Source organism: Notamacropus eugenii, chromosome 1, assembly GCF_028372415.1.
Source record: "Notamacropus eugenii isolate mMacEug1 chromosome 1, mMacEug1.pri_v2, whole genome shotgun sequence".
NCBI classification, from domain to species: Eukaryota; Metazoa; Chordata; class Mammalia; order Diprotodontia; family Macropodidae; genus Notamacropus; species Notamacropus eugenii.
Genome location: NC_092872.1, coordinates 508061945 through 508075699, shown reverse-complemented (window position 1 = coordinate 508075699; position 13755 = coordinate 508061945). Strand labels below are relative to the sequence as shown.

General features: G+C 43.3%; 1 protein-coding gene across 2 annotated transcripts in view; it reads right to left on the bottom strand.

The window, feature by feature from the left end:
* Positions 1 to 407: 407 nt before the first annotated feature.
* Positions 408 to 13755, bottom strand: part of PMEPA1 (prostate transmembrane protein, androgen induced 1) — an 89053-nt gene continuing 75705 nt past the window's right edge. Inside the window, exons 2-4 of one of the 2 annotated variants that reach the window (XM_072633450.1) lie at positions 11984 to 12138; positions 2137 to 2190; positions 408 to 2021 (exon numbers count right to left, since the gene is read on the bottom strand). In XM_072633450.1, coding sequence (XP_072489551.1) covers positions 1473 to 2021; positions 2137 to 2190; positions 11984 to 12138 — 758 coding nt within the window. In that variant the 3' untranslated portion in view covers positions 408 to 1472. The remainder of the gene's footprint in view (positions 2022 to 2136; positions 2191 to 11983; positions 12139 to 13755) is intronic. The other variant, XM_072633449.1, reaches the window with a different exon arrangement.

Below are 13755 nucleotides of genomic sequence, written 5' to 3'. Positions count from 1 at the left end.
AGAAGAGGTAAAGAGTTTTGCTTCTTAAGCATCAAGCATGACTTTTTATTTTTTTAAGCCTTATACATATCACAGGAGCCAACCTAGGTTCTATTTTTTTTCATCTGTGGTCTTTTTGTTTGTTTGTCACTTAAGTTAGAATCCATTCACAGGGATGCATTGAGCTCCCAAACATTTTGACTTGCACTAACCCTTTGTGAAAGTTTTGGAATTCACTGAATCACTCCAAAGACATTTTGCACGATGACAAAGACCGTCATTTGAGTCCTCAGAGAAACACTGAAACTCTCAAAGGCAGACTAGCTACATTGCAATTGACTCCCGTGGATTTTCTGAAACCTTCCCAATGGGGATTTTCATCAATCTAATTTAAGAAGAAAAAAGGGGGGAAAAAAAAACTAGATTCCTTCAGTAACAGAAGTTTATTGTTATTATGGAAAAAGGTATAGCTCACAACAGGTAATTTGGACTTCTGATAACTTTCTGGATTTTCTTGGTAATTCAGAAGCATTTGAATTTTGTTTACTCCAAGGATCATAACTGGCCCAGAGGAGAATTTCCGTGCTCAGTACGGAATGTAAAGAACAGTAATTGTCTATCTCTAAAGTATGCCTTGCTAGGTTGGGACATCCCAGGCCCATGCTTGGGGACCTTGGAAAGGACTGTTTTACCTGGAATGCAGTCTCTTCTTTGACTGTGCTATTATAGAGGGGTGGTGTTTTTCAACGTCTGGATATTCTACCCCTTCAGCTAGTTAAGATTCCATTGAACATTTATCCCCTACGGTCTGTGGTAGATGTGACAGAGGCTGCCATAAACATAAGCACTGACATATTTATATTAAAAAATAGTGCAAAATTTCAACATTTATATAAATAACTCTAAACCCCTGCTTTGTAGGTTTTTTTTACAATGTAATTAATACACGCTTTTTTGAGTTGGCACTCAAAAAAATTGCCATTTTTTCTTCTAGTCAGAAAACAACAAAACTTTTTTTTAATAGGCCTCTTCTAATACAAAAATACTCCTGCCGCCGCACATACAGTTTCTCATATTTTATATATATTTATATATATATTGCAGATCTTTAAACAAATGTTTTTGTGCAAATATGTCTTTAAAGTTAAGTGAAATCATCATGAACAAAAAAAAAGCATTCACGCACACAGCTCAACTAGAAACAAAAACAAAGACTACTGTCAATTTTTTTTTCTTTTGACTTCAAGACACAGCTAACAAAGAAACGTTTTTGCAAGCTTTCTTGGCTTGAGCATTCAGACCAGACATAACAAGTAAATATTTATACACAGAGAGGTGGAGACGGGTTGATTTTGCTCTCACTGCCCCCATCCACTTCCAACCTCATCCCTACCCCAACCCCACCCCCTGTCCATCTCTTGCTTTTTCTTTTAAGAAGTGCAGAGTATTTAATTTATTCATTTTTGTGTGTGTGTGTTTCCTTCTCTTGGATTTTAAAAGGGGTGTCCTTTTTGCTTTTCTTTATCTTTGTTCCATGCAATTGTGCTCTCGAGGCTACTGATCTGTGACTGGTGAAGTCTGTTGTTCTCCAGGATGGAGGGCGTGCCATTGTTCTGCTGGTGTTGGTAAAACGCTGACCCAGGATAGTGCCCAATCACTTCATTGTATGTTGGTGGGGGTCCTTCCATCCTCCCGTTGCTCCCGTAACAGGTGGCACTGATGCCAGAGTTACTGCTCGGAGGGCAGGGCCCCCCATACATGGAATTGTCTATTAAGTCACTATCAAAGATGGTTCTGTTAGGTGGGGCTCGGACAGACTCACGGTTGAGTTCCATTTGCTGCTCTGGGTCCCGGAGCTGAAGTGTGCATGGGCCCTGGTAGGGGGGTGGCTCCTCTCCATCAGAGAGGGAGATGGTGGGTGGGAGGTCTATCTCATGCTGTAAATAAGGGTAGGTGGGCTGAAAGCGGTTGAATCGGTCCCTCTGGAGGAAGGATGGCACCGTCAGGCGATCTGCTGAACGTGGTGGGGCGTAGATCTGCTGCTGAAGGGAAAAGAGGCAGTTATTGGGGTTGACAGAGGAAGGTTGAACTTGTTGGGGACTGAGAGAAGGAAAGGGGTATGGGATAGGGGGCTCAGTATGCAGGCTGTATTCTTACCTCTGTCAGGCCATTGCCTGACACTGTGCTTTCAGAAGGCCACAGACTTCCTTCCTAAACAGAGGGAAACAAAGACAGGGATAAATCACTAACAGGGGTTGGTGGTTTATTTCTGCTGTTCCTTATGAGTCTGGAATGACAAAGAATCAGGAGTTTTGCTGGGTCCCCTTGGCTAGCTGTACGACCTTTAAGAAATCATTTTCCTTCTCTGGGCCTCAGTTTCCTCATCTGGAAAATGAGAGGGTTGATGTGAATAAACTCTAAGATCCCCCTGACAGCCCTAAAAGAAGTTCATTCATAGGTTCTGAGGACTTAGAGATGAGATTCTGATCAAGGTTCTGTCCAGCTCTGATGGTCTATAATATGTTTTAAAGATCTTCCCAATTCTTACAATCTGTCTATTGAACAATTAATAAAATAACTAGGGTTAGGGTATATGGGGATCTCCAGGATATCTTATGGAGTAGTTCCCTACACCATCCCCCAAAGTCCAAGGGCTAGGCAAGTAGTCGCCATACTGCCCTCTCTATTAGCCACCAAATATAGTATGGTGAGGCTTTGAGGGGTAGAGTAAGGAGAGCAGCTGCCTGGTTTACAGAGGAGATGGCCGCAGCATACTCTGTGGACTGTCCAAACCACATAAACCACTCTCACTCATCATAGCCAAGCAAGGTTGAGGCATTCCAAACCAGATTTCATTAGGGCCCCATGACTCCAGAAGCAGGCCCACCCAGCCAGGCCTCTCTGGCCTAAGAGGGAAGTGTTCTTTCCTGCTGAGACCTCATATTTCCACCAGTTCCCTGGGGGGATTGGCCCCCCCTTCTATTAACTAATAAGGAGCAAAATCTTAGCCAGTTCTCTATTAGCTGTATGGTCTTTTTCTTCTACTCTAGATTAATGAAAGCAAATTTTAAACCCTCTTTTGCTCCAAACAAATGCCCATCCCTAGTCATCAGCTGGTCTTTCTGCAAAGAATATAAATTCATTTTACTATCAGTTCAACTCCATTATACTTCCTTCCCCCAAATCCAATAATACAAGGCATCCTAAGCCAAAGAGAAATGGATTTTGAAGGAGGTAGGATTTGTGCCGCTCTTTCCCTCTCCTTCCTTCCTCCCTTACTCCCCTGTAATACATATAATTTTAAATTGATTTTATTAATGTGTTTTGTTTTTATATCACTTAGATTTCTCCCTGTGCCCCTTCCTTTTCCCATCCCCAAGAGCCAGGGCTTAAAATTAAGAATTCGCAATGTGTATAATTGAACCACTCTAACTGGCTGCAGGCATCCTCAGCCTGGGAAAAAATATAGATGTGTTGTTGAGTTAGGTCCAGCTCTTGATGACTCTGTGGAGCCTATGGGGTTTTCTTGGCAAAGATATTGTAGTGGTTTGCCATTTCCTTGTCCAGATCATTTTATAGATGAGGAAACTAAGGCAAAGAGAGGTTAAATGACTTGCCCATGGTCACACAGTTAGTGAGTATCTGAACCCAAATTTGAACTCAGGTCTTCTTGACTCCAGGACCAGAACTCTATCCACTGTGCCACAAACTACTCCCTGATATGGGTATAGATGCCAGAAAAGAAAGCTTATTTTGTCCCCATAGAGTCCCTATAGAGGAGCAGTGTCGTGCATTGGAAAAATTACTGCTTTTAGAATTAGGAGATGTAGATTCACATCCTAACTCTGCTACTTACTCCCTGGATGACCTTCAGGAAGTCATTGAAATGCTCTGAGCCTCAGTCTCCACAACTATGAAATGGGACTAGATGATCTCTCAGGGTCTCACTGACTTTTGGAGGAACAGGAAAAGTCTCTGGTGCGGGGGTGATGATTCCTTTAGACTTCTCAAAGCATTTCCAAATTTGTGAACTCATTTTTTTTCCTCACATGAACCCACCTTCAAAATGGCCAAGAAAGTGAACATGCTTTCCATTTTAGAGACAGGATAACTGAGGCCTAGAGACACAGAATATCAATTGGATTATAACTTGTAAGTGAGGGCTAGAGAGCTTCTTGCCTGAAAAACAGCTCCCCCAATCTGCTCCTTAATACCTATAACTAAATCACCCAGTGACAAAGCCTTGAGAGATGAAACTTGGAACCTAGTGATGATATTCATAAGGATATAAATGATGGGTCTCAGAATCCTTCCTAAAAACAGATTTTCATAGAGGGGTGAGAAGTATGGAGAATGTTAGTGCAAAAATAGTGACCCTGGGTAAGTCACTTAACCCTATTTGCCTCATGGTGAGTTAGAGAAGGAAATAGCAAACTATTCCAGTATCTTTGCCAAGAAAACCCCAATGGGATCATGAGGAGTCACACACAACTGAAACGAATGAACAACCCTTTACAATTCACATTTGCACAGTGCTTAATAAGTGACAAACTGCTTTCCATGAACTATTTCTTTTGGTCTACATCAGCTCTATAAGGAAAGTAAGAACATATGTTATCAGCTCCTCTTTACAAATCACTAAATTAGAAATAAACAATGCTATTTCAAAGAATCATATGAATTTTTACTTTGGTAAACATAATTGAAAAAAAAAAAGATGCAAATGCACCCGGTGGGGGGGGTGAGGATTTCCAAAGGAAATCATTCTTATTTAAAATTAAAATATGGTACCTCCAGTGAACATGCAAGTTCAGTTCTGCTTTTCAAATGATAAGACCTTCTTCCAAACTGTAGGAGCTTTTCAGAAACCATACTACTCTCCTGATACTTCATTCACCTCTATCACGTATGCTAAACCTGACATATTTGACCATGAGAACAATGTGGCTTGCCCTTTCTAAAGTCTACATAAAATACATGTTTCGCTCTCTCTACATTTAATAACATTGATCGAAACAACAGCAAAAACTAGAGGTTGAGTGACTTGCCCAGAATCAAGGGTTAACTTGTTGCTTGAGGGATATAAAATACAGAAAAACAGACCTTAGTCACCCAAGCTCCCCAGAGGGTCTTGTGAAGGCCAACAGACCAGAAAGGAGAGGGCTTAGATGCCCAGGAAACTGTTCAAAGACAGTTTAGATGTCCAATGGCTGTCATTTCCTTCTGACCCACTAGAGGGGACTTTTAATTTTAAGTCTCATGAACTGACTTGGGGCAGGCCCAGGCTTTGAACTAAACGCAGGCTCTGCTGCAGAAAGCTGGACCATTCACTGCTGCTTTTCCAAGGGATACAGACAGCTTATCTATGACACAGGCCAGCAACCAGTAGCCTTTTGACCGGGACTACGTGCTATCTGCTACAGCCCCTGGCAACAGGGCTCACAGACACTGAGGTGGAAGGAAAGCAGGAAGTCAGTAGTTCCTGACCTCAACATGCTCCCAGCTAAAGGGGGGGAGGGGGGGAAGGGGATGTTCTTCCTTTCGACAGCATCCTGTGTGATTTCTGAGTAGATGATCCTGAGGGATTGCTGGGAATTCAGTTTTCTGAGGACCCTTTGGAATACAGAGAAGAGTCCATTCATTCCTCACCTCCCAGTGGTCAGTACTGGGAATGCAGTTTGTGATAAAAGCACAGGGATTTGGAATCAGAAGCTCTGGGTTCAAATTCTAGCTCTTTTGTCTGTGTGACTTTAGGCCAGTTGCTTAACTCTGTGGGCTTCAGTCTTTCCTGAATAATTAAAGAGTTGGCCCTACTGATCTCTAAGGTCTTTTCCAGATCTAGATTTCATGATCTCAAGCTAACTTGGAGTAGGGGCTCCTTTTGTTAAGGTTTAGAAAGTTTTTTAGTCATGTCCAACTCTATGTGAACATTTGGGGTTTTCTTGGCAAAGACACTGGGGTGGTTTGCTATGTCCTTCTCTAGCTCCTTTTACAAAGGAGGAAATGAGGCAAGCAGGGTTGAGTGACTCACCCAGAGTTACATAGCTAGTAGGTGTCTGAATCTGGATTTGAACTCATGAAGATAAATCTTCCTGATTTCAAGTCCAGTGCTCTATCTACTGTGCCACCTAGTTGCCCCAGAGATTTCTCTTAACACTGGGCAAAGTCTTGAGCATGTTATATTGGAAAGTATTGAACAGAGAGTCAGGAGACAGCTATCAGTGATTTGTTAAATAACCTAAGTTAAGCATATGTCACTCAACTTTGCCAGTCCTCTCTTCCTCATCTTTGAGATGGAACTAATTATACCTTCTCAGTCTGCTTCTGCAGGATTGTGATGATGGATAGTATATAATAGAAAAAAGGTTTACATGTGGAGCTAGAGACCCTGGGTTTGAATCCTGCTTCTTCTAGTTAGCTTAGGAAAGCCATTAGACCTCAGTTTGCACATCTCTAAAGTGGGGGTGGTGCAGTTTGGACTAGATGGTCTCTGTAGTTCTTTCCATGTCATGTAGCCTAGCATTCAGTAAGGGACCATGAGTGGTCAAGAATTTTTCTCACTTTTTCAAGAGAGGAAGTTAATTGGGGTGATCTGAGTTCTTTCAGACTCTGCCTTAGTGGTACCATTCAGAAGAATGGTCACCTCCTTGAGGACAGGGACAATTTCATTTTTGTCTTTGTATCCACCTCCAGTGCCAAGCACAGTCCCTGGCACAGAGTAAGTAAAGTACTTAATATAAATGTTTGTTGAATTGAATTTAACTGGCTTTTCCTTGGTGGATATTATGCTTCTCTGTCTTGACTTTCCTGCCTGTTTCGGGAGGGACGTGGGGAGAACACTTCACTCCTCACAGTCTCAGACTTCCTATCTGGAAAGTGGGAAAAATAATTAGCCTTGCTTTCTTCCTTGGGACAGTTTTAAGTGATTACAGAAACAGACAACATTAGTGACAGCCGTCTTGGCTTAAGTTGGCTTAAGACTGCGCTCTCTGATTCTGGCTGCTGACTAAAAGCCTGCTATGGCAGAGGCTAGATCTTACCTCTAGGTCCCAGATTCCCAATATCAACTGACAGGCAGGAGTGAGATGCTCGGAGATAGAAGGCAGCTTTAGCCCTACTGCACAGATCTCATCAAAAATGGAGAATATTCCGAGGGAACCACTGATCAAGTGGCTATCATCATTCAAGATGCATAAACATTTGGAAAAATAATTAAAGGTTGCATAAGGAGAGGAAATTAAAAATAGGAATGATTTGGCTAAATTATTTCATGAAAGTAAAGCTCAGAGCCCCAGCAATAACACTGAAACAAACAGGGGACTTCCCTGGCAGAATATCTCCAAGCTGAGCCAGTGTGACTGGCCCTCTCTCCATCCCCTACCTGAGCCTTGTCACATCCCAACCTGGACCTTTGCTCAAGCCCATGGCAATGGGCACCCCTCTCTCCTCCTCAGCTCCTCTGAATCTTTGTCACCCTTGAAGACCCATCCCAAGTCTCATCTCCTTCATGAAGCCTCCCCCTACTCCTACACCAATCACCCACCTACAGTGTTTATTTTCCATTTAATCTTCTGTTTCTTTCTGATATTCATGGACTGTTTCCTGCTGAACCTGGTGTCAGAAAGGGTGGGTCTGAATGCTGGTTCTGTCATTCACTCACTAGCTGCGTGACCTTGGGCACATCATTTAAAACTCTCTGGGTTCTTAGTCTCTCACTCTGTAAAATGGGGCATTAGACTAGATGGTCTCTAAGGTCCAACTTAACTTTAAAATCCTACGATCCTTTGTAGGCTGTATTTTGTCTCCCTACTTGAAGACCCAGTCCCTGGCTTAAAAATCAAGCAACAAGTTTTTATTTAGTATTTGTCATGTTAAGGCAGTGTAAGGGCAGTGGTTAGAGGTGTGGGCTCTAAATCATGAAGACCAGGGTTTAAATTCCACCTCAAAAACTTACTAGCTATGTGACTATGACATAATCTCACCATACCTCAGTTGCCTTATCTGTAAAATGAAGAAATTGGACTCAATGGCCTCCTAGGACCCTTCTAACTTTCTATTCATGATTCTATGTCCCCAACCCTATGGTCAATATTGTGAAGGATGACAAAGTAAGTATAAAGAGCATTTAAGAAGCTCATGGTCTAACTGACAAAATAAGATATACACACAGGAAGCAATAATGCACCAGATAAAACAATGTATAATTAGGAGTTCCATTATGTGACTGAGATTATGCATAGGCTAGGAGGTGAGCTGTTTGAATCATTCGCTCATTATATTTCTATGAACTGTTTGTGATGTGCCAGGCACCGTGCTAAGCTCTGGGGATACAAAAAGAGACAAAGACCGTCCCTGCTCTCAGAGAGCACGCACTCTAATGGGGCAGATAACGAGCAAACATAGACATACAAATAAACTACCTACAGGAAAGACTGGAAATAACCAACAGAGGGAAAGCAGTAGAAGATAATCATGGCAGGGTGCACAAGACTGCTTGGAGAAGGGCTGACTGGAAGCAGAGAGAAGAGGCAGAAAGCTACTGCAGAAGATTAAGGCAGTTAGAGGAGAAGAAAATGACAGGTATTTTGGAGGAGAACAGACAGAACCTGATGACTTGACAAAATGCCTTTGGGGTCTGGGCTCTGGGTGCCCGGGGTAAGAGCAGCACAGTACTCCAAGGAATGAGGTGAGGTGATGAGGATCGGGAGGTGCTAGCACAGGAGGTAACTGAGAACAAAGACCAGGAAGCAGACTGGTGGACAGGAGGACCTGGTGACTGACTGGATGGGGGGAATAAAAGATAATTCCACGGTTGTGAGGCTGGCTTGAAGCTGGGAAGGTGAGGGAGAGGCGATATGATACAAATGGCTCCAGACTCAGAGAATCCTGGTTCACTGCCACCTGACACTCACCACCTGCACACCCCAGGTCCTTTAACCTTGGTGGGCTTCAGATTTCTCATCTACAAAATGAGGAGGCTGGATTTGAAGGCCTCCAAGATGACCATGAACTATAGGAAGATGATCAATTTGGTGAATCCTGCAGTTTGAGGATAAGGCAAGATATCCAAGTGGAGATGTCCACTAGGCAGGAGGAGGTATAGGACTATAGTCTGGGAGGGATGGCAGAACTGGAGACAGGGATTTGGTCACTGGAATTCATTAGAAGATAGGATAGTAATGGGGTAGTTCCCCCATGACCAGACAAGGCAGCCCTATTTATGGAATGTCCTTTGCTACCACTCTGGGAGGTCATTGAGGTGTGTGACGGCCTAAGTCTGCTCATCTGGTGTATTTTCTGGTGGCTGCTCCCTCTTGGGAAGATATACCCCCATCCTCCTTCATTCCCAGCCCTCCTCCAGAGATGCCTGATTTAATGAGGCTTCGTGTTTACACAATGGTAGCCTTCCCCAGGGACCAGGGGCTGGCTTAGCTTTGGCAGGAATCTTGGTCAAGGGACTTCTAAACTGACTTATTATAATGATAATGATAACGAAGGAGGGAAAGTAGAAGCCACAGGAGAAGGATACCCCTCGTGGCCTAGTCATAGGATCATAAAGGGGGCTAGAAGGGGAACCTCAGAAATTATAACATACATTTTACACATGAGGAAACTGAGGCCCCGAGGAAGAGTGAGTTACAGTCATACTAAGCCAGAATTAGACCCAGGTCCTCTGACTCCTGATCTATTGTGTTCCTTGCTTCTTTTGTTCAAATGATAAGCTGAAAATCATTAATATAACATTTAAATTCACAGAGCGAAACAAGTAGGAAGCCTGCAAGTGAAATTGCAAACTATTTAAACAGTTTGTTTTTAAAAGTGCATATTAAATTTAACAAGGTAGTTACCAAAATTGCCCTGGTTGAGTCTCTTTCAGAACTTTCTGTTTCCTTCTGTGCATATTTTGAAAATGTTTTATTTATGCTTTTCTCTTCCTTGCTTTGTATCTCTCTCACTACCTGCTAGTGCTCTGCACACCCCACCAACCTACTTCCCAGCTTGTTCCCTTATCTTCCCACTTCTGAACTTTGCCAAGTTCTGAGGAGGAGACACTTGGGATTTCTCTCCTGGTGGCAGACAGAAGCCAGGCTGAGTTTCTGCAAGCCTTCTTTCCACATGTGGTAAACCCTGGCCAGATCTTGTGCTCTCTCCATGCCTCATTTTTTTCCATCCATTAAGTGGGAAGGATGTTATGAAACTAGACAGGGCTACTGCTCTCTCCAGTGGACTTCCCTTTTCCTCCCTCCCACCAGAATGAGATAAGGCATAACAAAAGAAAATTTCTTCATTTTGGTCAGGCAGACGCAGGTTACATAACAAAGTACGCCAGTCACACCTTCTGGAAGAATCACCACTTTGTGGGAAGTAAAGACAAAGAAATAACTACCCAAAGCTCGGGACTTCAAAGCAGAGTGTGGCTTTTTCCTTAGCAGCACAAAAGCTGATTCTGAATTCCAGTAGAATGACAGGGCCAGAGATTTCAAAGTGTCTTCTACTCTTCTGACTAGATGCTAGCTACTCCCATTTTCAATGAGGGCACCTTCCTCCCTTCCAGCCTATCCCTGGCCCCTCAGTGCTGACGTAGTAGCCTCCAGGGTCTGTGTGGCTGGAGGTGCCCCAACCTGCCAGGAGAAAGCCTGTTTGCCCAGTGCCCTTTGCCAGATGAACCTTATACCCGTTGCCACCAAGTCCTTTCCTGCCTGGGGCCCCAGCTTATGTGGACTTCTCTGGGAAGGGGCCTTCCTCGAAGAAATCAATTTAGAAATTTGTGAGTTCACTCAACCTAAAGGTGCTTTACAGAAAGCTCTTTCCTCCACGACTCTTGAATGCTATGTGTGTGTGTGTGTGTGTGTGTGTGTGTGTGTGTGTGTGTGTGTGTATTGGGGGTCTCAGCAACATGAAGCAAGGGATCTAAATTTTGTACCTCCCCTTGTCCCTAGTACAGTGCTTTGCACACAGCAAGTGCTCAGTTTGCTGAATAATAATAACAACTCATAATTATATGATGCCTTAAGGTTCACAAAATGCTTTCCTCACACCACCTTGAGAAGAGACTAATATAAGCATTATTATCTCCATTTTACAGATAAAGAAACTGAGGTTGAGAGAGATTGAGTACTTTGCCTAAGGTCACCCAAGGAGTAAACGTCAGAGTGGAGATTCTTTCCTAATTCCAAGACCCATGTTCCTTCTATTATGCCACTCAACCAGTCTTTGACTGACTGACTGACAGATTAAATGGCCTGGTGTCAATTTCCTTAATTCCAGCTGGGCTCCTGTATGATTAGGTGCTGAACACCTAGCAGTGTGTGCTTCCCCAAGGTGGACATGGCTCCTGCCCTGAGGACCTACATCCCTTCTCAATTCTGCTCTATAATTTCAATTAGACACATTATATTTTACGGCGGCACTTCCTGCCTTAAATTATTAAATTATAGATCACAGAGACTTAAGAGGGAAAAGGTCTAGGAATTAGTCTGGTCACACCCTCTTTTCTTTCCAGACTCCCTGCTCCCCACTAAGTGCCAAACAGGTAGGTGGGGCAAAGGATAAAGGGCATTGGAATAATTGTGTTTGCTTTTCAAAGAAGCTAAGGACACTCCATCCTGCCCTGGGGGCAGTGCTTTCTGTAGAAACTAAAGATATCCTATTCTGCTCTGAAGACAGTACTTTCTGCAGAAGCTGAGGGCATCCCACCCTACCTGACAGAGGGTAGATTTCTAGGACTAGGTATAAACTGATCCATCCTGCCCTGCTTGAGTACACATTAGTCTTGGAGGCAGTTTGAGAAAGTGCAAAGAAGGCATGAAAATACTCGGTAAGAATCCCTTACATCTGGACATCCCTTCATTACTTTCAATATGCTTTCTGTTCTCGTTGGGTCCACCTTGTGGGATGGGTAGATTGTCCCATTTCACATGAGGCCCAGAGAGAGAAAGTGATTTGTTTCCAAAGTCCCAAGAGCTAAGGGTAGGGGGAGAGATAGACAAAGAGAAGTGCTTACCGAAGAGAGGTTCTCTTCTCTTCTCCGCCCTTGGCTGTGCCGGTGGATGAAGGAGCGGGCAGAGAGCTTATAGTGATTCAGCAGGCACGTAATCACCACCACCATCACCATCATAACCACCACGATGATGATTATCTGCACGAACTCCAATTCCGCTGTCAAGACAGAAACAAAGAGGGGTTGAGACCTCAGGATACAAAAGATAGCTCGCAACAGAGTGGAAAACATTGCAGTGGGAATGAGACGGCCTGGGATTGAATTCTGGGATTGCCACTTTACTCCCTTGTGTTCAGTCTGTAAAATGAAGAAATTTGACCTAAATGACTGAAAAGGCACCCCTCTAATTCCTAGGGGAGGGAGAGGACACTGGTACTGGGTCTTTGCCTTTCTTTATAACCTCTGACAACACAGGTACTCAATAAAATGTTTTTTGCCATTCTGGTTTCACTAAAGAATGAGAGAACTATCCAGCAGACTAATGCTATTAACCCAGTGAAAACAACAATAATAACACAAAGCAAAGTTGAAAGAGAGCTGACTTTTGAGTCAGAGGATTCAGTCAAAGGGCCACACTTGAGGATCTAGAGGTCCAGAGGTGGCCTTGAGGCAGTAGGCTCTCCATCCCTGTGTCCTGTGTCAGTCAGAAAGACTAGTGTTCAAATCCTGCCATAAATTCTTTCTGTGTTATGTTGGATAAGTCATCTAACCTCTCTCAACCTCAGTTTCTTCATATGTAAAAAAGAAGGGGTTAAATACAAAGGCCTCTGGGGTCTCTTCCAGCTCCAAGTCTGTGATTCCTCTGACTATGGAAGGGATCGTCAACCTGGGCTCAGACCACATACAGAGAACCGTGTTGAGTGCTACCTTTAAGGAATATCATTACTGAGATGAAGAGTATCCATGAGGCCAGCCAGAGTGGTGAAAGGCCAGATTAAAGGATCTGCTTTGTCTGAAGAAGAAAAAGAACTGGACAGATGTGGATGACAAATGATAGCTACCTTCAAGTATTCGAAGGGCTCAGTCTAGTGTCTGGCACATAGTAGGCAGTTTATTGATTGACTCTCACAGGCAATATGGATTAGAATTATTCTGCTCAGCTTTACTGGGCAGAACTAGGATCAAGGAGTGGAAACTTCAGAGGTAGATTTCACCTTGATACAAGGAAACACTTCCTAATAATGACAGTTATCCAAAAGCAAAAAGGGCTGCCTCAGAAAGGAGTGGGATCTGCTTCAAATGCTTTGATGACTGCCTGTCAGACATTCTGCCAAGGGTATTCTCATTCTTATCAGGTATCAGTTGGATTAGATACCCTCTGGATCCCTCCCAGCTCTGAGGGTTTGTGCATTTGTGACACAATGGACAATTTAATGATTTTTTTTCTTTAAAAAAAGGACATTTTTTTTTTAATGTCAGGAAGTTCTACTCTCCGTTGCACATAAACATTTGCCTTGTGACACATTGGAATACATATATTTGGAGTTGGAAGGGACATTGAAACATCGAATTCAATCTCATTTTTGCAGATGGGGAAACTGAAAATCACAGAAGTAAAGTGATTTGTCCAAGGTTCTCAGGTGGTAAGTGGTTGAGGAGGGATTTGAACCCAGATCCTATGATTCCTAAATTTTGGTGCTCTTCCTTCTGTCCCATGCTGCTTCAAGTCTACTATGTGTACCCATGACACTGTTGGACACAACACACAGGGGAACAGTTTACAACTTCAGGGATGGATACAGTGGTACAATTTTCGAAGTTGGGCTGGGGTACAC